At 42.4% G+C, this 22,657-nt stretch overlaps 1 protein-coding gene and 1 long non-coding RNA gene across 2 annotated transcripts in view; one reads left to right on the top strand and one right to left on the bottom strand.

The window, feature by feature from the left end:
- Positions 1–737: 737 nt before the first annotated feature.
- LOC128939493 (uncharacterized) lies at positions 738–14,311 on the bottom strand. The gene is made up of 3 exons (XR_008483221.1): positions 13,788–14,311; positions 1,691–1,740; positions 738–837 (listed from the first exon to the last, which is right to left on the bottom strand). It is a non-coding gene; the product is annotated as an uncharacterized LOC128939493 (long non-coding RNA).
- A 70-nt stretch (positions 14,312–14,381) lies between these two features.
- CLVS2 (clavesin 2) overlaps positions 14,382–22,657 on the top strand; it is a 52,099-nt gene continuing 43,823 nt past the window's right edge. Inside the window, exon 1 of the mRNA XM_054279452.1 lies at positions 14,382–14,850. Within this exon, the coding sequence (XP_054135427.1) occupies positions 14,462–14,850 (389 nt within the window). The 5' untranslated portion in view covers positions 14,382–14,461. The remainder of the gene's footprint in view (positions 14,851–22,657) is intronic.

The raw sequence follows: 22,657 nt of genomic DNA, 5'->3' as shown, positions 1-22,657 counted from the left end.
GGAGAAATCATAGTCCCTACTATGTAAAAAGAGCTAGCACACCCTGGAAGTCAGAAGCAGCTGGCCTGAGTGGTCACAGAATTCTTAAATGGGATCTTTTCTAAGTAACCAAGAGCAAGCACATATTTTTGTGGGAATAATGCTAATGTGCCTAATGTTATTTGTCAGTTTAATATTTATGATAATATAACATTTGTGGAAGGAGCTGCACAAGGGAGGAAAGAGTGCAGTAGCTCAGATTCCACGCAACAACTTTGGCACTGGCTTCCACTAAGTAACTGATCACTTTGAAAAGGAGAGGATCACTTGGAAAAGCACTCAGCTCTTGGGAAGTCTGAATGCAAATGGTGCCACCCACTCAAGATGATGATCAGGGGCTCTGGGACACTTCCTTGTGGCCACTGGCTTCACTACAGCCATCACTAGGATGGCAATTGTCTTCAACTGGGAGTCCTCTTACATGGGGTAGTGGGTTTGGAGAGGGATGTGCTGTCCAGAAGGAATGGCAGCACATCCCATGTAGCCTAGCCAGTGACAGGTGTGCTCTGTTTTCCTACCCCAGGACTTACTGCCTTTTGCAGTTGATAGTTAGGATACTTATGATAGTGACTCACAGAATAGAGAAATTGGGGTTAAATGACCTCAGAAAATATAGCTGACAAATCTTTCAGGAGATTAGGCACTTTGTTTAAAAAGATCTTTTATTTTCCTCATTTAACCTGCACTATAACATTGACTCATGCATTATCTTTTTCTTTCTTCTCAATTTTCCTTTTCTCATTTTTTTATTTTCCTCCACCTTCATTCCTTCTTTTCCTATGCAAGCCACCAGTCTAACTGCAATAAATAAAAGGGATGAATGGGGGGAGAGTTAGTGACACAGAAAAGAAAGAAGTACGGGATAAAAATATATTAAATAATAAAAGAAAACATAAAACATGAAAGCGGAACATTTCAAAATCATCACTTTTCAATAAAAGGCACAGTAGAAACTATTGCAACTATTACAAAGAAATAAAAAATTACCTAATTTTACATCAACAGAATGCAAAGAACAAAAAAAAAAGGCTCCTTTTTCAAGTTTTGCATCATGAGTACAAGGTTGTTGGAGAATGGACTCTGCCTTCTATTGAGGAAATTTTTTTTGAGTATCCAAACTTTAACAAAAGGATCCATATAAGAATGCTAGTGGATAGAACAAGATTTCTTACACTTGTGATTTGTCTGGCTGATGAAGGAGCATTTTCAGCATTGTCCACCATTTACTACCTTAGACATTCAGTTAATGCAGCTCATCTTCTCTTGTGTCAATTTTCATCAGGAACACGTTCTGGTTTGTCTTTAATCTAGATTTATGCCCAAACAGAACATATCCAGTTTTATTACATTTAGTTTGAAATAGCCCCATGAAATAGATGGGACACATATCTAACTTAAAGAAGCAATCTTTGTCTTGATTCTTATCTCTGGTTACTATAAATCACAGATAATTCTTCTAAGGTTAGTGTAGTTACATGAATAAAAATTCAGATAACAGAAGAAAGTGCTTGCTCCTCTTAAGCATTTGTGACTTTTTCTAAGCAAGGCTTTGATAATATAACCAGGAACAGTGATAAACCCTTAACAATAGATACCTATTGTTCACAGTCAAATGCCCTTTTAGGTCAGCTGTTCAATTACCATGACTTACCAAACAGTGTTATCTCTTCCATTCAGTGCCTGGTGTTGAGTAGTAGGTTCCTGACAAGCAGAAGAAAATCCAATTATCTACTTTTCTTTCTTCCTTCTTCAGGCAACGTTAGCATTTTTAATATAGCATGTAGCCATACAATACAGATGATGGTAGGGAACCTTGAGGAGAATTATATTTTTGTAACTCTTTTTCATAAAGCTGTGAAAGACAGAACCAATTTTCTGCTGCAGCTATCTGAAGAAAACAGCTTTAAATCTGTGCCTGGACAGATTCTGTGGGATAATGTTGTGAAAAAGTAATAGAGAAGACACTATTGCATTTCTTGTTTCAATCCTTTTGGACAGAGTGCTACTTCTTTGGAGGGTTGCTGTGTATTAAATGGCAAGAAATGTGAGCTACCTGTCATGAAGTAATTGTTTCTCTGAAGAGGAAACTATGGCATGTCTTTCACAACTCTTCTGAAGCCTATTGCCAAAAACCCTACAGAACCAGATAAATGGCAATATTCAAATTATAGGACACATTCAGCTCCTGAGAGCAGAGAGACTTCTGTGTCATCCTTTTCTCCACACAGTCTACTTTGGAGGTTTAAACAATGATTTTCATAAAACCCCACCCAAAAATCTCAGAACCACTTTGGGGCTGTCCACTTTATTTTTTTTTTTTTTCTTATATGTATGTAACAGCATTACAGTGTAAATGAGTTTCTTGACTTCTTTTTTTTTTTTTTTTTTTTTTTTTTTTTTTTTTTTTTTTTTGTTGGTTTTGCCATTGCTTCACAGTAGAAACAAACTTGGCAGGTAGAAACTTCTTCAAAACCACCCGTGTACCTCACCCAAACTTGCAGGCTTAGAAATGCTTCCGTATCACTCATTTTTATACAGACTCAGTTTGCTTTTGTGGTTATTTCTGGAGTAAAGTGCAGGAGAATCTGGCTGGATTCCTGATATTTTAGCAACCAGTGTAGATTTCTGTTCTTTATAAACCATGAGAAATGCTACTGGGATGATTTTTGAGTCTCAGCAACTTGATTTTCTGTGGCAGAATAAAGAGTGCCCTGGGAATATGTTTCATTGCCGTCAAATGTCATGGAAACCTTCTGACCTTTAAATGTAAACTTTCCAATTTGCAGGAGGAGGTTTAGCCAAAAGATTCTCATTAACATTTGTGGCAGCTAAGAAGCTGAATGCTTTTGTGCTAAACTGAAATTTACCTCTATGCCACAGAGTATGAAACTGTATAAAGAAAGTCAGAAATGCTGCTTGTGCCAAATGTCCTTTCAGAATTAATTTTGAGAAGTTCTCTTGCAACAGGCATGGGCATATCCTGGACTCATTTTGTGTAGTCCTGATAGTTTAAAATCTGATGGCATTCTGACTTGAGGTATTCAAAGATTTACTTAACACTTCTATGGTGCTAGAATGTCAAATGCCTTTTGTCCAATAAACAAAGTTCCTTTTTTTATATGATACAATGCCCATTTTCTTGAAAGGCAAAGAACCTGTGGAAGTACGCCTGCTGCTTCATCAGTACCACTTTCTATTCATTCAGATGCATTTTCTATGAACTTCTGACAAAATATTCAGACTCTGAGAAGATGCTCATTTAATCTGATGATTCAGGTTTTACCTTTCTCTGAATTTTGCCAATTCCTTAGCAGTAGATTTATTAGTTAGCACTGTGGTATATACGTAATTGTTTTTGTTTCACTATCAACAGTAAGACAGTTAAACTTTTCATGAACATTATGCTTTAGACAACCAAGGTGATGGAGACTGCTGTGTTAGTCTAAGCTGTGTTGCAAGTATTCCTAGAGAAGTTTAGGAACTGAATGAATTCCCTTACTTCTCAAAGGCAGTAGGAAAAGTCCCTCTGACTTTGTGGACCAAGACTTCATGTGGGTATGGTATTTTCATAGCACTCATGTGTGAAAACAAGTAAATTAGTTCCAGATTTGCTGCTACCACCTCACTAAGGTAATCCATTGAAACAAGCTGGGAACTAAAGGTCAGAAAAGAACACCTGTGTTCAAAAGAACTTAGAGAGGTGGAAAAGGGCTTGGGGGAGGTTTATGGTTATACAAAAGACTGGTAAAATGCAGATCGCATTTTATTTTTATTTACAGAACCTATTGAGTTAGGGCTCAGGTCCTCTCTAGGCTCTTTGGTAGACTTGGTGAGACTGAAAGAGAAGATAGCAAGGTACCTCACCTTGAGTATTGCTGGTGCAGAAAAGGCTTGGTGAGGGCAAAGCCTGCTAAGCCCTGGCAACACCATGGTGTTACCTCTTGACTCCATTTATTTTCCTACACTTCCAACTGGAGACAGAGAAATGAGCTCACAATTTCTTCTCTCAGTCTTGAACGTGCTCAGTCCTCTGATAACCTCAACAGTTTGAAAGTGCATCCCTTCTACCCAGTGGTCACTCAGTCACCCAGAACAACTGTAGAAATGTTGGGGTTTCTCTCTGGGTGGTCTGAGTTCAACAAAAAGGGTTCCCTTTGTTCCTGCAGATATGTCTGTGTGCCTCAGTGCAGCCCCAGCTCTTTTTGCTCCTGGCTTCTGGGCAAAGTCACTACAGAGAAGAAAGGTGAGCCATGCAACCTATGAATGTTGTTTAGCCTGTAGCAGAAATCAAAGAGTGCCTGGAAAGATCTTGGGAGTTTATTAAAAGTGCTTGCCAGCCATCTAACTCTGCACTTGTCCTTCTTTGAATTTCTCAGTGATAAAGCACCTTAGACTTAGGCAAAACTAAAAGTAGTTGCTTGTCTCATTAATTAACAGGTCAGGTGTAGGTGTCCTTCTCCCCTCCTACCATTCCATAGCTCTACAGTCTGACAGCCAGAAGACAGCTAAGTTTCAAGCTGGACTGAAAGTAAACGTGCAAACCCACATTGTTACTATTTAATAGTGCTTAGTTTGCTTTTCAAAAGGCAGGCGTTCACCACCAAGCGAGATTCCCTGAGATACAGATGGCACCTGCATAGGGCTGGGCTGAAGACCAAGTGCCATTACTGAAGCCATCTCAAAATACTCTAAATGCCTGTGCTTTGGCAAAAGAATTGAATCCTAAGTGGCATTTTTAAGGTACTAAAATCAAATCACCTGCAGCAGTAGCAGAATGAACTTAATTTCCAGAACTCAAAGTGTCTACATTTGTTAGCATTGAGCTGTTTCCATCAGTGTTTTCAAAGAAAACTGAATTTTTGTTGTTTGCTACCATTACTGTCTGTAAGATGCTGTGACAACAAGCTCTCCATGTGTGTAAGTTTAGAAAACAAGGCCACCTTTCTTCCCCTTCTGGTTTAATGACTTTCAATGGCTCCATTTATTTTGAAACAAGTTACAGCAAAAGGCAATTTTGCCACTCGATAGCTTTTGGGTGCAATCTGTTTTTTTGACTTAGTAAATAGATGAAGCTCTCGAACAGCCTGAAATTTTTAACCAAAGGAAAAAAGGCTAGAGACAAATTTAAAAGGCAGAAAGCTTCTTTATCATTCATGATATTTTCTAAAAACAAAATAGAATATCACAAAATATATGGATGATGTACCAAGTTTTCAAAGAAAGGAGAAAACTAGAAAATCCTAATTAAATTATATTACTAAAGAGAGCTTATGGTAGTTACATTATCTTGTGACTGAAGTATTTGTGCTGTGATGGAGTGCAAGTACTTTTTGCTGAACAAGCTGAAAATGCTGCCACAGAACAGGCTGACTTCAGCTTTATTCAATTGCTTTGCTTTCAAGCAGTTTCTGATATTTCAAAGTAACTGACAGAATCAAGCCAAATTCACAAACTCAGTCATTCAAAAGGGTATAAATGATGACCTTTAAGATCAGAATGGATGTTTCTGTCCATACTGTATTGTTGTAGTAGATGAAAATAATCGACTTCCACAGAAAGGAGGTAGTTTAAGGCTGCTGTGTGTGAAAGGGTGACGTGAATGTTTACCAAGAGCTCACCTGCAGGTTGAACCAAGTAATCTCATCAGTGGCTGTAACCAATTCAACAATGACAGATTTGTTATTGCATCTAGATGTTGGGGATCCAACAGTGCCAGAAATGGTGTGGTGATACTGTAGGATTAATGTCAGAAATTGCATCCAGCTTGCAACTGGCAGAGTCACATATATCATTATTGCAGTGGGTGTGACTTGAATTAAGGTTGCCCAGAGAACACTAAGAATAATATTGTACCAATAAGTACCTATGGAACTGTTTATGAAACTATACACCATGGGAAAGTATCCTTCAGGAAGGTGCTATGTAAAAGAGAAAAAATTGCTGTGTGCCTTATCAAGAAGCATGATGTGGTACAAAGTGCCACCTCTAGAGATAAAATGTGTGATGCTGTGTGTGCCAACAGGGATCCAGGTCACACAGCAAGCAAAACAGACCTCCAGTGAGGAACTTCAGAGTTACCTGACCATGTGGACAAAGCAGGAGCTAAAAATATTATAAAGAAATATCAGGAAATAAGAGCTTGAAGCCAGGATGTAATTGGAAATGCTTACTTGTTTAGTAGAAAATGAGCTCTAAACAATACAAATAGTTAGAAAAACACACAGACAGACAGAAAAGTAAGCCAGGAGAGTAATAAGCCAGTGACAACTTTTCAAAAGCTGTATTTTCAGGAACAGAAGACCATTTTTTTTGAAACAAAGCAAGGTAATATTTCCAATCAGATGAAAGCTGTAACTTACTCTAAAAGAAAATTCAATGGAAGATTTTAAAGTTGGAGATACTGAAGTTATACAGAAGAAAACATGTCCCCAGATTTGGCAAAGGAATTTTCTGAGTAACTTCGCAACACTGAATCCATCCTACAGCATCTCTCCCACCAGGATTTGAAGAAAACAGCTGATACTAGCTGGGAAGGCACTCAGATTCCTGAGCTGTAAACTGAATGAGGCACATGGAAATCACAAACACATGCACTTTGTGCAGCCAAACCAAATATTACCTGGTTTTTCAATTACAAGAATTTGCAGTTATTCTGGCATAGGTGATGCCAGTTCAGTGAAAGAACTGAGATTTGTCATTCTACATCTCATCTGAAGTTGTGCTTCTCATCCATCTGATGCATGTGCTGGGACGTGTTCAAGGACAAAACTGATCACCTTCTACTTTGGTATGCAAGTCTGAATATTGAATTCAAGAAACCTAAGGCACAGCTCATCACTGAAAGCTTTTCAGGCTTATATGTCATTCTCATATCTGCATTAAAATGATTTAATGAATAATTTTGTTCCAGGACTGCATTCATACATTTTTAATAAAATGTACATTTATTCCAACCTTAGCATTCTTCAGCATTCTGTATTAATTAGGTACCAAAACTATGGAATGTTTATTGTCCTAACTCATCATTTGACTAAGTTTACTGGAAGTATTGGCTCAGTTATGAATTCATAATCTTTTATCCCCTACATATCTCTGTGATGCAAATTTCTGTAGCAGTGAAATATGTCTAAGTGCTTTGCTCCCAGTTAATGTGGCATTAATATAACAGTGAAGTTCATTACATTTCCAGATACCTTTTTTACTAACACTAATTTGATGTTTGAACTTGCTTGACAGAATCCTGCAGTTACCTAAGTTTAGTTTGTTTTCATTTTTTTTCTCTCCAGATTAATACAGCAGTTAAGATATTTGTGTTGTCAATATTGCCAGGTGAAACTTTTAGTTTTGTGTATCATCTGTTTGTGAGATGCCGGATTTTCTAAATAACAGATTAATTATTGCTACATACAACTACACCTCTGGAAGTCCATCTGCCCCAGCAGTTAGGATTGCATAAATAAAGTAAAGACCTCTTGTAAATAGGAAAGGCAAGCCCATCCAAATGCTATTCCCAGGATGTTAATGCCCTCCTGATACCCATCTCCTCACCATGTACATCTGAAGTGTCTTAAAAGCCAGAACAAAGGCTGTGCAACTAAAAAAGGAGGATATTTTACTTAGACTTTATACTAGTCTCCAAATAAAGAAATAAATTATTCTGTGTCAGTCTACAGTAGATAAGATTAAAGAAAAGGGGCAAAATTGCAGCAAGTGATAGATAGGCCCGACATTGGGAAAAATGTCCTGAATGGATAGTGAAACTCTGGGACAGACTGTCTAGAAAAGCTGTGGAGTGTCTGCTGCTGGAGGTTTTAAATGCCATTCAGACAAACATCCATCAGGATGGGGATAGATAAACTAGGCAATCTCTTAAAATACCTTCCAGTTTTTTTTTTTTTTTATGATTCTGTGAGCAGGCTTGTCATACTGAAATATTTCTCTGATTAGGGTCTGATGCTATGCCTTGGCTCCTGTAAAGCTATTTATCCTTATGTTGTTAGAGACCTATGATGATGAATAAAAGACAGATGCCTAGTTTGTTTTCAGAAGCCAATTTTTCAGCCAGTTGACATCTGGAGTTGCAGCCAGATTTCCTACAGAGCTCAGCTCTAGAAGTTCCTTTGTTTCAGATATAATGGGACTTTCTAGGTCAAGCATCCTGACATTTTCTACAAATATGCTTAAGTAAAGAACTCCCATCATGCTCCAAGACAGGGCTGCATTCCTGTAGCTCACCTAGTTACAGAATGGATCTGAGCTGATCCTCAGCTCCAAGTGGCTTCCACTGAGATTAGAACTGCGAAGATTTATTAGTTATTCGTATTGAGACAAGGTCATGAACGAGATCATTAAGGTTCTGGGAAGACCTTATAGCAGCCTTCCAGTACTTAAAGTGGGCCTGTAAGAGCTGGAGAGGGACTTTTGGCAAGGGTTAAGGATTGCTTTTCACAAGTGATAGAACAAGGGGTAGTGGGGTTAGACTGAAAGAGGTGGGTTTGGATTAGGAAGAAGTTCTCTCCTGTGAGGGTGATGAGACACTGGAACCATGTTGTTCAGAGATATCACGGATGCCTCATCCCTGGAAGCGTCCAAGGCCCATTGGACAGGGCTTTGACCAACCTGATCTGGTGGGTGGCATTCCTGGCCAAGACATGAGAGCTGGAACTAGAGGATCTTTACCTTCTGACCCAAATCATTCTATGATTTTATAATCAGTTGCTAAGTCCTGGTGGTAGTATAGGAACTTGTTAAGTCACAGCAGACTTCAAAGATTAACTCACACCAAATTAAATATTTCAGGAGTCACAGAGCCTAACATTAGCTGGTACTGTTCCTGAGGCATCCACATTAAATCACACTGGAGGCACACTATGAACTGACAAAGATGCTTGTTCAGACCACCATAGATGTTCTTATGCTCTTAAAATGTTAGAATTAAGTTTCTAAATTGATTCTGAAAATGGGACCTAGACTTTGAATTTAGCTGGTTTTGATTTAGGTGTCATTTAGGTGCTTTTGACAAAGTTGTATTTAGTACTTTTCAAAAGCTTTAAGGACACACAAATGTCCTTGTACCCACAAAATGCTGCTGAAGAGGAGTGGATGTGAGCATTTACATTCCTGGTTATATGTACTTTTGAACATATTTCTCAGCTCTTTAGTTATATCACAGCTATGTAGGACAAACTGTCTTGGAAATTTGATCCTAAGTGAACAACTGTCCTGAAGGAATACCCAGAGCAGGATGCTGAAGACAATGTTACTCTAAATCAAAAACAACAGCAAGAACTCTCTAGGATCTTAAACCAGTTCAGAGAAAGTGTAGTACCAGCCTTGATCTTAATACAGTTTATTTTCTTATCCAGCAACATTATTTTTTTCTAAGTTTTATTTCTGCATTCTATTTTTGGTCCTGAATACACTGCTCTATTGCTGATGTTAAACAATGTAATTCTGAATGTGAGTTAAGATCTCTGATATCAAACACCTACACAAACACCTCTGTGCCTTATTTGTGTGTAAGTTTTATTTCAAATCAGGTACCTAACTACAGTGCTTGTAGAATTGCAGAGCACTTGGATTTTAATTGTATCAAGTTCAGGCAAAAGTGACTATAAATGCCTCAAAGAAAAATAATAGTTTTTAAGTGCAAGTGAAAAGATGCTGAGATTTACATAATGGATTTAGTCAGACACTCCTACTGTTTTATAGAGGGAAAAGTGCATGTGCACAATAAATAAATTACAAGCTGCCATCAGTAGGTTGCATCTAATTGCATTGGTGGCTCCATTGTTCCCCTCATGACTTAGGTGGGGTGACATGTTGGAAAGCACATATTTTTTCATTATCCCATTTAATTGGTTTGGTAAATCTGCTTACAGATGACAGAGTTTTTTATTCTTTCTATCAAGTTACTTATATTTAAACCAGATCTTTTGTGTGTTTACATGCAAGATCTCAAAATATTGAAAAAAAATTATTATTGTCTGTAGCTTAGACAGAACATGACCAATATCTTATTCTTTCACCTACTCTGCCTTCAGGCTGCCTTGCTACATGTGCTTTTCATAGTCTCCACCTCCTAAATGTACTCACATCAGGAAAGAGCTGGCTAAAGCACCTCCTTCCACCTCCATGAGGGTTTTTTGATCTGTCTTTCAACAATTCATTGCCAAAATTATTTTCTTGAAATGCTGTTCAAGTTCAGTGAATCTTATTTTAATAGAGCAAAGTAAAATTTACAAATTGTTACATGATTAAATCAATTTTTATGGAGACTGAATCTGTCTTTAAAAAGGAAGTGTATAGAAAATGGAGAGTTTTTTACCAATTTAGTTCATTTGGCTTCAATATTTCTTTATTCTCTTGCTTCACACTTTTTCCTGTGTTTTCTTGGACGTTTTTAAATTTTAAAAATTGTAAGATTGCCTTAAATATGGTCAAAATGGGGAAAACAAAAAAATGGAATAATAATGAAAGTTTCCAGATAAATTATCCTTTTTTGTTGTTGTTTGTTTGTTTGTATTTTAAATTAAGAACCTTTAGAAATAGCCTTTCCTGTCAAAATTTTTAAGTTTTTAATTTTGGCTAGCTTGCTTCTTTTGTCTATTCAGTGCATTTGTGCTTTGAAGTAAAGGAGAAAATCTAATATAGGTGTTATATATTCATTTGCAAAACAAAACTAAAGCAGATTAAGGAATGGCTTATAGAATTCTGAATTGGGTTTGTACAGCCATTTTTGGTAGCAGGGGAGCTACAGGGATGGCTTCTGTGAGAAGCTGCCAGAAGCTTCTTCCACTTCCAGCAGAGCCAATGCTAGCCAGCTCCAGGATGGACATGCTGCTGGCCAAGGCCGGGCCCATCAGAAATGGTGGTGACACCTCTGGGATAACAGATTTTACAGGAGGCAAAAAAAGTCACTGCACAGCTGTAATTGTGGCCAGAGAAGAGCAGAGCGAGGATATGTGGGAGGAACAGCCCTGCAGACACCAAGGTCAGTGCAGAAGGAGGGCCAGGAGGTGCTCCAGGCACCAGAGCTGGGATTTCTCTGCAGCCCACGGTGCAGCCCATGGTGAGTCAGGCTGTGCCCCTGCAGCACATGGAGCTCCACAGCAATGCAGAAATCCACCTGCAGCCCACGGAGGAGATCCATGCTGGAGAGGGGGATGCCTGAGAGGAGGCTGTGACCCCATGGGAAGCCTGTGCTGGAGCAGGCTCCTGGTAGGGACCTGCAGACCCATGGAGAGAGGTGCCCACGCTGGAGCAGGTTTCTGGTAGGACTTGTGATCCCATGGGGGACCCACAGTGGAGCAGCCTGTCCTTGAAGGACTGCACCCTGTGGAAGAGTGACCCACATGACTGCAGTTTGAGGAGGATTGTTGCCTGTGGGATGGGCTCACACTGGAGAAATTCATGGAGAACTGTCTCCTGTGGGAGGCACTCCATACTGTGCAAGGAAAGGACTCCTTTCCTCAAGCAGTGGAAATAACAATGTGTGATGAACTGACCATAATCCCCATTCTGTTTCTCCCTGTGGCACTGGGGGAGGAAGAGAGAAGGAGGGAAGAGTGCAGAGAAGGTCTTACTTTACTTCTCTTCTCATTATCCTGCTCTGATTTTCTTAACAACAAATTCAATTAATATCTCTAATTCAAGCCTGTTTTGCCCATGACAGTATTTGATGAGTGATCTCTCCTGGTCCTTATCTCATCTCATGAACCCTTTGTTATATTTTCTCTTCCCTGTCCAGCTGTGTGGGGGAGGCAGAAGTGGCTTTGGTGGGTGTCTGGCACCCAGCCAGCACGAACCCACTACAAGGTCACAGACAGGATACATCATGGACTCGATTTTGCCAGACACTGGGTGCCTGCGGCTTGCCTTGCACAGAGCGAATTTAAGGCACTTGTCACATGACCTACTCTTTTATTAGCTTAGTTGCAATGGAAAAGGCAGAGGAGAAGCATCAGAAATGGAAAATGATAGCAGGAAAAGTCTGGCAGTTTGTTCCACAGGGGTGATGGGAACTGCTATGCTGAAAGGCTCTCTGAGGAGGTAATGTAGAGGAAGACAGTAAGAGCAAAGGGAAATGAAGATTTCAGAATAATAGAAAATAATAAAAAAAGCACACAAACTATTTCAGGAGCAATAACTGCTCTAAGAAAAAGGTATCAACTCAGATGAATCACATCTACAAAAGGGGGGTAATTTAAAGTCATTTTATCAGACAAAGAGAAATAAGCATTTTTAGAGAGTGATTCAGTCCTTAGATAGATAGCATATCTTTCTCTCTTGTGAGACATCTCAAATCACATAATGAAATTCAGATTGGACAGAGCTGGGGCACAATGACTGGGCATTATTAGACTGGTCCTTCCAAAAGTTTCTCCCTAAACTAGTACATGGGAAGTCTGATCCCAGTGCAGGAACTCATACAAAATCCAGTAAACCCCAAAAAAGCCTCTCTTTAGCCTCCAAAAGAATGCCAGTTTTGCTACTGAAGCATTGCTCACTGCTCGGACCTTGCTCACTGCAGAGGGCTCCCTCCTGCTGCCAGGCACCTGGTGCTGGCCTGCAGCCCACTCAAGCTATCACTGAAATGTTTCTGTGAGCCCTGCTATTTGTCTGAGAGCCAATCCTACACTTTGTTCTGGTGCATCCTCCATGTATACCCTCTGAATGGAGCAGTGGCCTCAGTGCCTTTTCAGTAATTCAGCCTGTGTGCTCTGGCTTTGTCACCTTGGGAAAGGAGCCCGATGCAGTACCAAAGAGCTGCCCTTCCCATAGGAAGGAGGAGGAGGAGGTACATGTTGCAGGCTTTCCCATGTTTGCCATGTCTTTTGTGTAAGGTTGATTTTCACAGGCGCATTTGCATCGGGAAGGTCCAGTCCTACAGACAAAGGTCAAATGCTTCTCAGCGGAAACTTCTCCCCAAAAGAGACGGCAGCATCAAACTTTCCTGCATGAAAAAAGACGTCTTTCCTCAGGGAAATATTCTGCACACAGAAGTAAGATATTTTTGCCCTTCGCACTATAAAGCAACTAAAGACATGCCGCCTCCAACACGAGGCCACAAAAGAGGCTGCTTTTTTTAGTCCCAGAGAGGATTGCTCAGAAAACCACCGCTTAATGAACAACATCTCGCTGTTGTCACGACCTCGACGCCGGACGCTTGGTCCGACTCCCGCGGGATGCTCCGTGGGGGCGCACGCGTGGCCCCACTGACCCCGCATCTCCCCGGCCACCGCCCCGCACCGGGCCACCACCATCACCACCACCACCGCCACCACCATCACCACCACCACCATCACCATCACCATGTCCTTCCGCGCAGCCCCGGCGCTGCAGGCGCGCCCCACTTCGCCGCCGGGAGCGCCGCGCCCCGCGGGCTGCGCTGCGCGGTGCGAAGAGCGGGGAGCAGCGGAGCGCCCGCCCCGCGCTGCCTCCGCGGCCGGGGGCGCGGCGCGGCGGGAGCGCGCCCGGGCGGGAGCGTGAGCGGGTGCGGGCCCGAGCGGGAGGGGGTGCGGGCCCGAGCGGGGGCGCGCACAAGGCGGGGCCGCGCAGCGGGCAGCCCCGCGCCGGCTGGTGCTGTCTGCGAGCGGCGAGCGGGGCGGGGAGCGGAGGAGGCGCGGGAGGGGGGCACGGGCATCCCTCAGGCCGAGGCTCCGTTCGGCTCTCCGGGCTCCGCGCCGGCGAGCGGGAGGCGCGCTTCGGAAGCAGTACCGGCGAAGGAAGCAGTACCGGCGAAGTACCTGCGGATCGGCTTTCCTCCTGCTCCTCGCTGGCTTCTTTCAGCTTGGCGGTGGTGGAGCTTTTTTTTTTTTTTTTTTTTTTCCTCCTTCCCAACCCTCCCTCAAATCCAGGGAGACGCTTCTGAAGCGGGGTGAGCGCTGATCTTACGTAAATGGTGCTGCTCCGGGGAGGGCATCTCCCCTGCCAGCCGCGGGCCAGGGGAGCATCCTCGGGCGCCGCTCGCCCTGCCTAGCGAGCGGGCTCCTCGCTGCCGCCCTGCCCGAGATCCGCACCGGCAGCGGCACCGGCGGGGGCGGGCGCTGAGCAGCAGCCGGCAGCCCCGCAGCCCCGCTCCCGGCGGGTTTCGGCGCCTCCGCGGAGCGGCCGCGGGGATGATGCGGCGCGTTGGACCCCGCGGCGGGGAGGGCGCTATGTCAGAGAGATAACGCGCCTCCGCCCGCAGCCCGGGGGCAGTGTCGGTGCCAGCCCCCCCGGACCCGGCTGCCTGCGAGCCGCTCGCAGCTCGGCGGACGGACTGGCCGCGGCGGCGGGGCCGGGCAGCGGCGGGGCGAGGCCCGGCGCGGCGGGGGAGCGGCGGGCGGCCGTGCCGGGGCAGCCCGCCTGCGGGGGACGAGCGGCCGGGAGGCTGAGGAGCGCAGGCAGCGGAGCCGGGGAGGAGGAGGAGGGCAGCGCCATGACTCATTTGCAGGCAGGTCTCTCCCCGGAGACTCTGGAGAAAGCCCGGCTGGAGCTGAACGAGAACCCCGACACCTTGCACCAGGACATCCAGGAGGTGCGGGACATGGTCATCACCCGGCCGGACATCGGCTTCCTCCGCACCGACGACGCCTTCATCCTGCGGTTTCTGCGGGCCAGGAAGTTTCAGCACTTCGAGGCGTTTCGCCTCCTGGCCCAATACTTTGAATATCGCCAGCAGAACCTGGACATGTTTAAGAGCTTCAAGGCCACAGACCCGGGCATCAAGCAAGCGCTGAAGGATGGTTTCCCCGGCGGGCTGGCCAACCTGGACCACTACGGCAGGAAGATCCTCGTCCTTTTCGCTGCCAACTGGGACCAGAGCAGGTAAAAGTAGAGCCACTCGCCCACCTCAGCCCCTTCTCTCCCCGGGCAATGCGTGGGGAAGCGGTGCCAGCGCAGAGGGAGAGAGGGTGGGCAGCAGGGACACACCCGGCGCTGCCCACAGGGGGCTGGGCAGCAGCCTGGAAGGCAGAGGGAGAGAATAAAGGAGAAACGCGTTTTGTGGCTTACGGCCCTTTCAAGCGGCTCATCCTTTGGGGTGTGAATTTTGGGAGGCAGGTAGACACTGCTGGAGTGCTCTTCTCAGCTGTCTGCTCGGAGGTTTACACCCTTCTGCCTCCCCTCAGCCAGAGTGAGCTGGCACGTAGATGATGTGTTTATCCCCCAGACAAAGGCTGGTTGCACTCTCGGCTGGTCTTCCTGTTTCAGTACACACAGAGCTGCTCAGGTGCCATGGGAGAAAGTGGGAGATGCTGTGTGTAGAACAGGAGTATGGCTTTTAAGCTGAAAAGTTTGCCTGTGCAGGAAGCTGAGATTCTGAATCCTTTTCCTCAGCTGAAGAAAGCTCTTCCTGACCCACCTAGAAATGCCAGGATGGAAGTTCCTGTAACCACTTCTTCTTCCACTCATGCTGCTCCCAATGTCAATTCTCTGCATAATTATCTGAGTACACAAAGCTTTGACAACAAGTTGGAGACTAGTCTCTAGAACACTTTCTGATCTTTTTTTTTGGAACTGCTCTTACCTGAAAATGATTTAGTAGGGTGACCCAAGAGCTGTCTCGCATCAAGGCCCTTTTTAGCAATTGGCTTGATATTATGTCACACTGTTTGTTTATTCTAAATACATTGTGGGGGTGTCATGCTCAGTTTCTCCTGCAGTCTAAAATTATATCCACAAAAATGGCTTGGTTTCAGTACATTTAAACTCTTAAAACCTGCTTCTGTGAGCACTGCACTGTTTTCTTCGGCTCCCAACCTGAGTAGAGGTGTAGGATCTGATTTCTCACTTTTTTAGTGAGAAAGCTTAGAATCTTGTAAGTTGCCATCCTTATTGCCACCAACATAGTGCTGAGTGCTCAGTGCAGGTATCCTCAGCTCAGCTACTTTGAAACTCTGGGGGAGACTCAAAGTAACTGTCAGTGTGGATAGAAAGGACAGGATCTGGGGGAGAGGCATGTTTAAGTTTGCCCTTCAGGTGTTTGTTTGGTTGTCCTCTTGCAGGTTGTGTGGATTGCAATCACAGGGAGCATTCCCACAGCTCCCTGCCCCGGCTGGTGTTACAGCTATGGACAGGTCTCTGTCCAGAGGGATGCTGGCCCACCTTGGCTGTCCTTTCCTTCAGGCATGTCAGCCACACCCACACTGTCTATGGGAGAAGTTTTCTGTCCCTTGCTAACCCATTAAATCAAGTCTTGGGACTAGGAGAAAGCTGTCTGGCACTGCCCACAGCCAGGGTAGCGACTAGAAAGGGTGGATGGATATATGCAGAGCTGGGGCCAGTGTCCTTTTTCTGCTTTGCTTATCTAGCAGATGAAGCATAAAAGCCGAGTGAAGAGCAGTGGTGATGATGCTAAGGACTCACTGAGTATGTTTCCTTTCTCTGATAAGGACCTTCCTTGTTTCCCACAAAAGGAGCAGGTCAACTTTTAATTTTAAAAACGACTCCACAAACTGTTAAAAATCCCTGAAGGAAGAATTAGCAAAGAAATGCATGCTTAGGACTTTTATTAAGTTGTATGTCTATGATGAAGAAGTTCCCATGTTAAAGGTACCGTCACCTACTGTATACTGTTGTTTCTTATTAATAGAAAAATCCTAAAGCTTTGGGGGACCCTTGTAATATTACTTGACTTGATCCTAGTCAAAAGAATACCAAGAATTCAAGTGCACAGATAAAGTAGCATTTAAAATAATAATTGCCATGTAGAAAGAATAGGTTTATTTTTTTCTTGATGTTGGATATGCTGATATTTAAAGTACATGGGCTCAGCTGACACAGCAATGAGTTTATTGTGTTTTTTTTTCATTAAGTCCTATCTGTATGGTGAATATTATTTATGCTATGACACCGAAGTGGCTGGGGTACACTAGAGTATTTAATGGACGTGTTTGCAGTTGGGTGCCTGCTGCTTTTGAGCCCTGCATGCTCACGGCACGCCGCTCCTCCCGAGCGAGGGGTTTGTTTTCACACAGACCACTCAGACAAAGCAGAGAGAGCTGGAGCCCAGCTGCGGGGAGTGGCTTGCTCCAAGGCACATGACAAGTCAGTGACACATCTGGGAATGGAGCTAGGTCACTTTCTTTTCTAATTAATTTAGTGCCTTCCATTATCTGATGCTCCGTGGCTGAACCTGGGGAGCACTGTGGAACTTACGCCTGGCTGCTATGCAATATGTCTCAAGCTTATGCCTTAACTGACTTGAGATATTGCAGTACATAACCCAGTGCTCCTCTTACAGCAACAATAGGAGGATTACTTATTGAAGCCTGTCTGGTTAGACTCTCTTTGTGGGCTTCATGAACTAAGTTAATAGAGCACAGCAAACCTCCACTTTTATCATATATGTGCAAATTGTTATGGCCAGGATGTAACAATTAGAAAAAAACCCTTCCAATTTGTTATTTAAATGAATAGCAGACATACTGGAGATGACTTATATAGCACTGTCAGCCTATGATTTACATAGCTCCAATTAGAAAGAAAAGTGTGGGAGGCAAAAAATTTCTGTGGTAAAACAAGCCTGTGTACTAGATGTTAAATCATTAAATTAAAGCAGGGCCTGAAAACCGTACCAGCTGTCCTGCCATCTGAACAACCCAATCAGACATGTTATTTAAAACAAACAAACAAAAAAAAGGTGAAAGTTATGCACTCAGTAACCCAGCAGCTTTTCAGTGTGACCCAGCCTAACTCTCTACCATGTCTGTTCTATGGGGAAAATGAAGGTCAATGGCATTCCTGCCAGGAAGCTGGATAGCACTCAGGGAGGGATCAGCCTTCCCTATTAGCTTCCAGATTGTTGATTCTGAACTGCATTTGGCTTGTAGGTGTCTATGTGCATTTGAAGACTCCCTTTCTCCTAATGTGTCCAGCTGGTGAAGTTTTTTTCAATTAATAGTACAATCAACTTCAGCTCTCAACTTCAAGGGATCTGTTGTCATGCGAGGTGTTGTGTATTCTTCCTGGCACCTGGACACACATTCCCCAGGAATATCAGTTCGTTTTTATGCTGTGTTTGAAACCTTTCTGGTATTAATTATATCAGGTTTTTTCCCTAGAAAGTGCATTAGAAAAGTGAAATGGTGCCTAGTTCTGTGGGTGTCACAGCTCACACCATCCTCAGTGAACATGTAAATCCCCTGCACTCATTTACTGCTGGTTTTGCTGTTGCATCAGACAGTTTACGGCAGGGCAAAGAGGAGTCCACGGGTTTGCTTTCTAAACTAGGCTTTCACGTGCACAAGTGCTAGAAACTTTTCCCCCTGTAAAATGAAAATGTAACTTGTGTAGCTATGAGGAGGCTGGTCTGCTCCTCAGCTCACAATAAACAACAGGCAAGATGGCAAGGTATTTTTCAGACTCTGATGGAAGCAGTATGACAAAATAAATAGCAATGCTAACAGTAGTAACATATTAACAGTAAAAAACCCAACTGTTTAGCAGAGCCAATTTTTGTTTGGAAGTTATATGTTCCAAATGATAACTATTAACTAGTGTAAACACTGTCATTTTTGCTACAGTTACTCCTGCTGACTGATGCTGTTTTATTGTTTCCTAGTTTTCTCCCAGGTATCCCTATCTGCCTATCATCACCTGTATTTAGACTGTAGGGGTTTTGGCTAGGGAGCTTTATAATCAATGTAAAATTTAGATCCACTGAATCTTCATCTGTGGCTGTGACTGTTAGCCACTGGGCTAATATGTGGCATAATTAATGGTATTAAATCTGAATCTAAAAGCTAATCTGGTAAAATACTTGAAAATATTTCTGTTTTTTCTTTGCATTTTTTGTAACAGTGGTGGTGCTTTTTGTATGTAGAATAAGATATCCTCAGGGCATGCTGCCACTATTTCAGCAGAATAGCCATAAGAGAACTTTCAATCCCCCATCTGCTCAGTATTCAAATCTGTACCCAGACTGACAAACCAAGGAGATATGAGGCACCATTTCAAAGTACTCCTTTGTGTATCTTGAGGGCTCTTGTTTTGGTGAAATTCTAAAAATATTGAGCCAGAGCAGTACCTTAGAGATGGTATGATGGTTCAGAGACTTGACTAGCTTTCTCTTTTAAATCAGTGGCACAAGAGCTCATTTGACAGAAGCCTTTTCTTGTCCAAATGGTGAGGAGCTTAAAATACAGACTGTGCGTTCTTTATGTGTCTCAGACCTTCAAGAGACATATGGCTGAAATTCAAGCAAAGGAGACTTTCTATTTATCTCTTCTATTCCATATCCTGAGAGGCAGATTGATGCCATTCAGTCCTAACTCTCAAAATTACTTCAAATTTCTTTCTTTTAGGGAGGACATGACAAGTAGCCATAGAGATAGTAGGGTAACTCTGCTGAATCAGATTATCTGTTACTCAGGGCAAAAGTGAATTGACTGGAACCAGAATCTGGTTAAACAGATGATATGGCTGATGCCACTCATCATCAAGAGCATAAGGTATTGAAAACAGCTGACACAGCTGAGTTTGACATGAGACATCTGTACCCTGCATTCTCCCTGTCTCTTCTCTTCATGTTGGCCTGGTGGAGGTCACAGTGGATGCACACAACAGGATGCTTAGACCACATAACTTAGAGGTAAAGGTGAAAGGTCCTGGTGAAGTATTACCAAGACTTGACAGCCATGTCTTCCAGACTGTTTTCCCCAGAAATCCTTGGAAACATGTTGAATCTGTTCATGTCTCACAAAAAAAAAAAAAAATCTCATAACTTTTCTTTTCTGCAGAAGGGAAATTGCTGCCACTGTTAAATTACAAGAGAGTGGGATGCTCAGTAAATTGTTTGAGGTCTTCTGTTTTTGACAAATAAAGACCCCAGTGAGGCATTTCCCTCGAAAGCTGTGTCACTGTTGGGGTAGAAATGGTAGCTGTCCCAAAGCATTTGAAAGAATCACTGTCAGTGTGGCTGCTAACTTGTCACACCTTCTCAGGCTCTATTATTTTCAAGCCAACCTAATGAAAATTTTCAAGAGGTAACAGAGTATGTCTTGCACACTAGTCCCTGCTTCAGTCAGTCTCAAACTAGGACTCACATAAAAAAGGAACATTAAGAGTGCATTATATATGTGCTAACATATTTCCAGCATTTGTTACTCACATTAATAACAGGACTAAAAAACTTGACCAAGTTTTCCATTGAATTAAGCATGGTTCTATAAATAGAAGGCATTAAATAAATTTAAATTAACTGTGAGTTTTTGATTATCCTAGCAATTAGTAATATCTTGCTAGCTACAATATGTCCCATAAGAGTCTGTTTAAGCAAGGGAATGCAACTGGATTTAGCCATAAATAAATTAGGATCTATTTATTCACAGCAGAACTTCAGGCTGCTACAGAACATGCACTGCAGCCAGTTGGGCCCAGCACACCCTACATATCTGACAGCACTGGGGCAAGTCATTAGAAAACTGGTGCCAGGGCAAAATGTGTGGCTTGCTGTTCCTTAAGTACATGTTTTTACTTAGCACAGATTGGTAAGAATAAAACAGAACCATCTTCCACTCAGACTGTACACCATAGTCCCTTCAAATTAAAGGCTAATATTTTCTTTTTTTTCTTCAAAGTAGAAAGGCAGTCAAAGCTGCCTTGGACCAAATGCATTTCACACTCACTAGCTTGTCCTGTGTTTCTCACTTTTTATTGGTCATATTTCTGTATCTGTCTGGAAAGTAATTTCAGTGTGGAACAGAAGTTTCGGCAATAAATTCCAGAGTAATTTTTTCCATCTTCTTTTTACATAGTATTTTGATTTCCCCAAAGTCCAGTCAGGAGTGGACTGGCAGAGCCTGTGCATCCTAGTGGTAGCAGTGAGGTGAAATGTCCAAAAATGGGGCTGGAACGGATTAAAGATAAGTCTTTACACAAATAACTCTGTTCTGTGTGAAAGCTTCTGTGCAATTTCTTCAGCCATGGTTTTTTGCTTGAGCTGCTTAGCTGATACTTTCAATACTCAGCATTTTGCATCACCTGAGATTTCATCTACCACACCAGGTTTACATTTCTGGTGCCTTAGCATGTGTTCAGAGTAAAAGCTGCTTTAAATACTCACTAATGGATTTGTCTCTGGTGCTCTGCACTGTACTTAAGTAAAGTATTGAAACCAAGAGAAGAGATCCAGTACAGAACGAAGAATAGCTCCAATCTTCTCTCCAGCTAATTGCCCTGAAGGGTATTTGAGGTGAGAAGCTTGATTGCTAGTGCCATGTCCCTGTGTACTCCTGATGTAGCTTTTTAGACTTTAAGAATACTTCAGGTACCTCCCTCTGGCAGAAAGCATTCTTGATTGCTTTTAGCTGGACTGGTTTTATGCAGGGCTTCTCTCTTATTTTCACTGAGTGAACATAAATAGTATTGTTATTGTGCACTGTATTTCTTACACTAGACCTACAGTAGGAAATATGGTGGTGGTGAATATGCCACAGATTTGTGGAGACCCAGCCCTGTGACTCTTATTTAGTCTCTGTGGTAGCTGAAATCCTGTCCCCATTGCTGCCTGACAGTTTTCCCATTTACTTAAATGAATTAAACACGTATTTCTGTTTACGTGTATACATCTTGTATTGGACTCTTAGGTATACATAAAAAAAAGCATTTTTAGGTCAGTCTTAGAGAGCTGACTGGCCTCATAAACAAAGAATCTTTATGTCTGATGCTCCAGATTTCTAGCAATCTTGTGCCACTAGGAAGCTGTTAATCCAAGGCATGTGAAATCTCCTTAAACTCCTTAGGGAGGACAGTAGAGATGCACATCTGGAACTTGGGACCCTTATTCCAGGACAGAATGTAGGGTTCTGCACTGTGGAGCCCTTCTGGAGAATGAGATCTTTTGAATGGGATAACCTAAATGTCAGATGGGGTTGAGGCTAATTTTAGAATTTAAACATTTTTAATGTCTGTTCCTTGTATGAGCTGTGGTCAAAACTGTCCTCAGACCAAGGCATTCCAAACTTCCTGTAAACCTTAGATCTCATAAAAATAAAGCATTAGAAAAGAGTTAAATCTCAGAAAAGTTCAAAGGAGTGAATATGAAAAATTTTATCCCTGTCAATCGAACAAAAATAAAAAACCAAAGTATCTCTAAAATGAAAGGAAGAATTTTGTTTTTATAAAATTACTTTTAACGCTTCCCTTTTTGTTTTCTGGAGAAAACACACTTTCTCCTGTTCAGACATTAGGAGAGTCCTTTATTGATCCCTTTCCTATGAATGCATAGTTGGAAGTTCACAGAGTTTTAGTTGGCTAAATAAACAAAGATGAAAGATGGGAGGAGTCAGCTACAACAGATAAATTTCACTTGTGTTATTTCCTTTTGCAGATATTTTCAAAATACAGTTATGTCCACAACAGAGCAGTGTACTTTTTGTATTACAGCAAGTCAAATTCAGTATAATTTAATTTAATTTCTAAGTAGGCACACATGCTCTTTGCTACATGCGCAGAATGGTGAAGAATTCTCTAGGGGACTCACAATTTTGAAAACTTCTGTTTGATGTCATCATGAAAGGCATTTAAAGAGCTTTGCTTAAAAATATCTGTACACTGAATATTTAACTCTTTCATTTCTGGAATATTTGTATTTCTGATATTTTTCATGTTTAACTTTCTAGTGCCTCATTTA

This window comes from Melozone crissalis, unplaced genomic scaffold (genome assembly GCF_028551555.1).
Source record: "Melozone crissalis strain CALT ecotype California unplaced genomic scaffold, PUWL_Pcris_2 ptg000027l_1, whole genome shotgun sequence".
In the NCBI taxonomy this organism is placed as follows: domain Eukaryota; kingdom Metazoa; phylum Chordata; class Aves; order Passeriformes; family Passerellidae; genus Melozone; species Melozone crissalis.
This window is presented reverse-complemented; position numbering and strand designations above follow the sequence as displayed.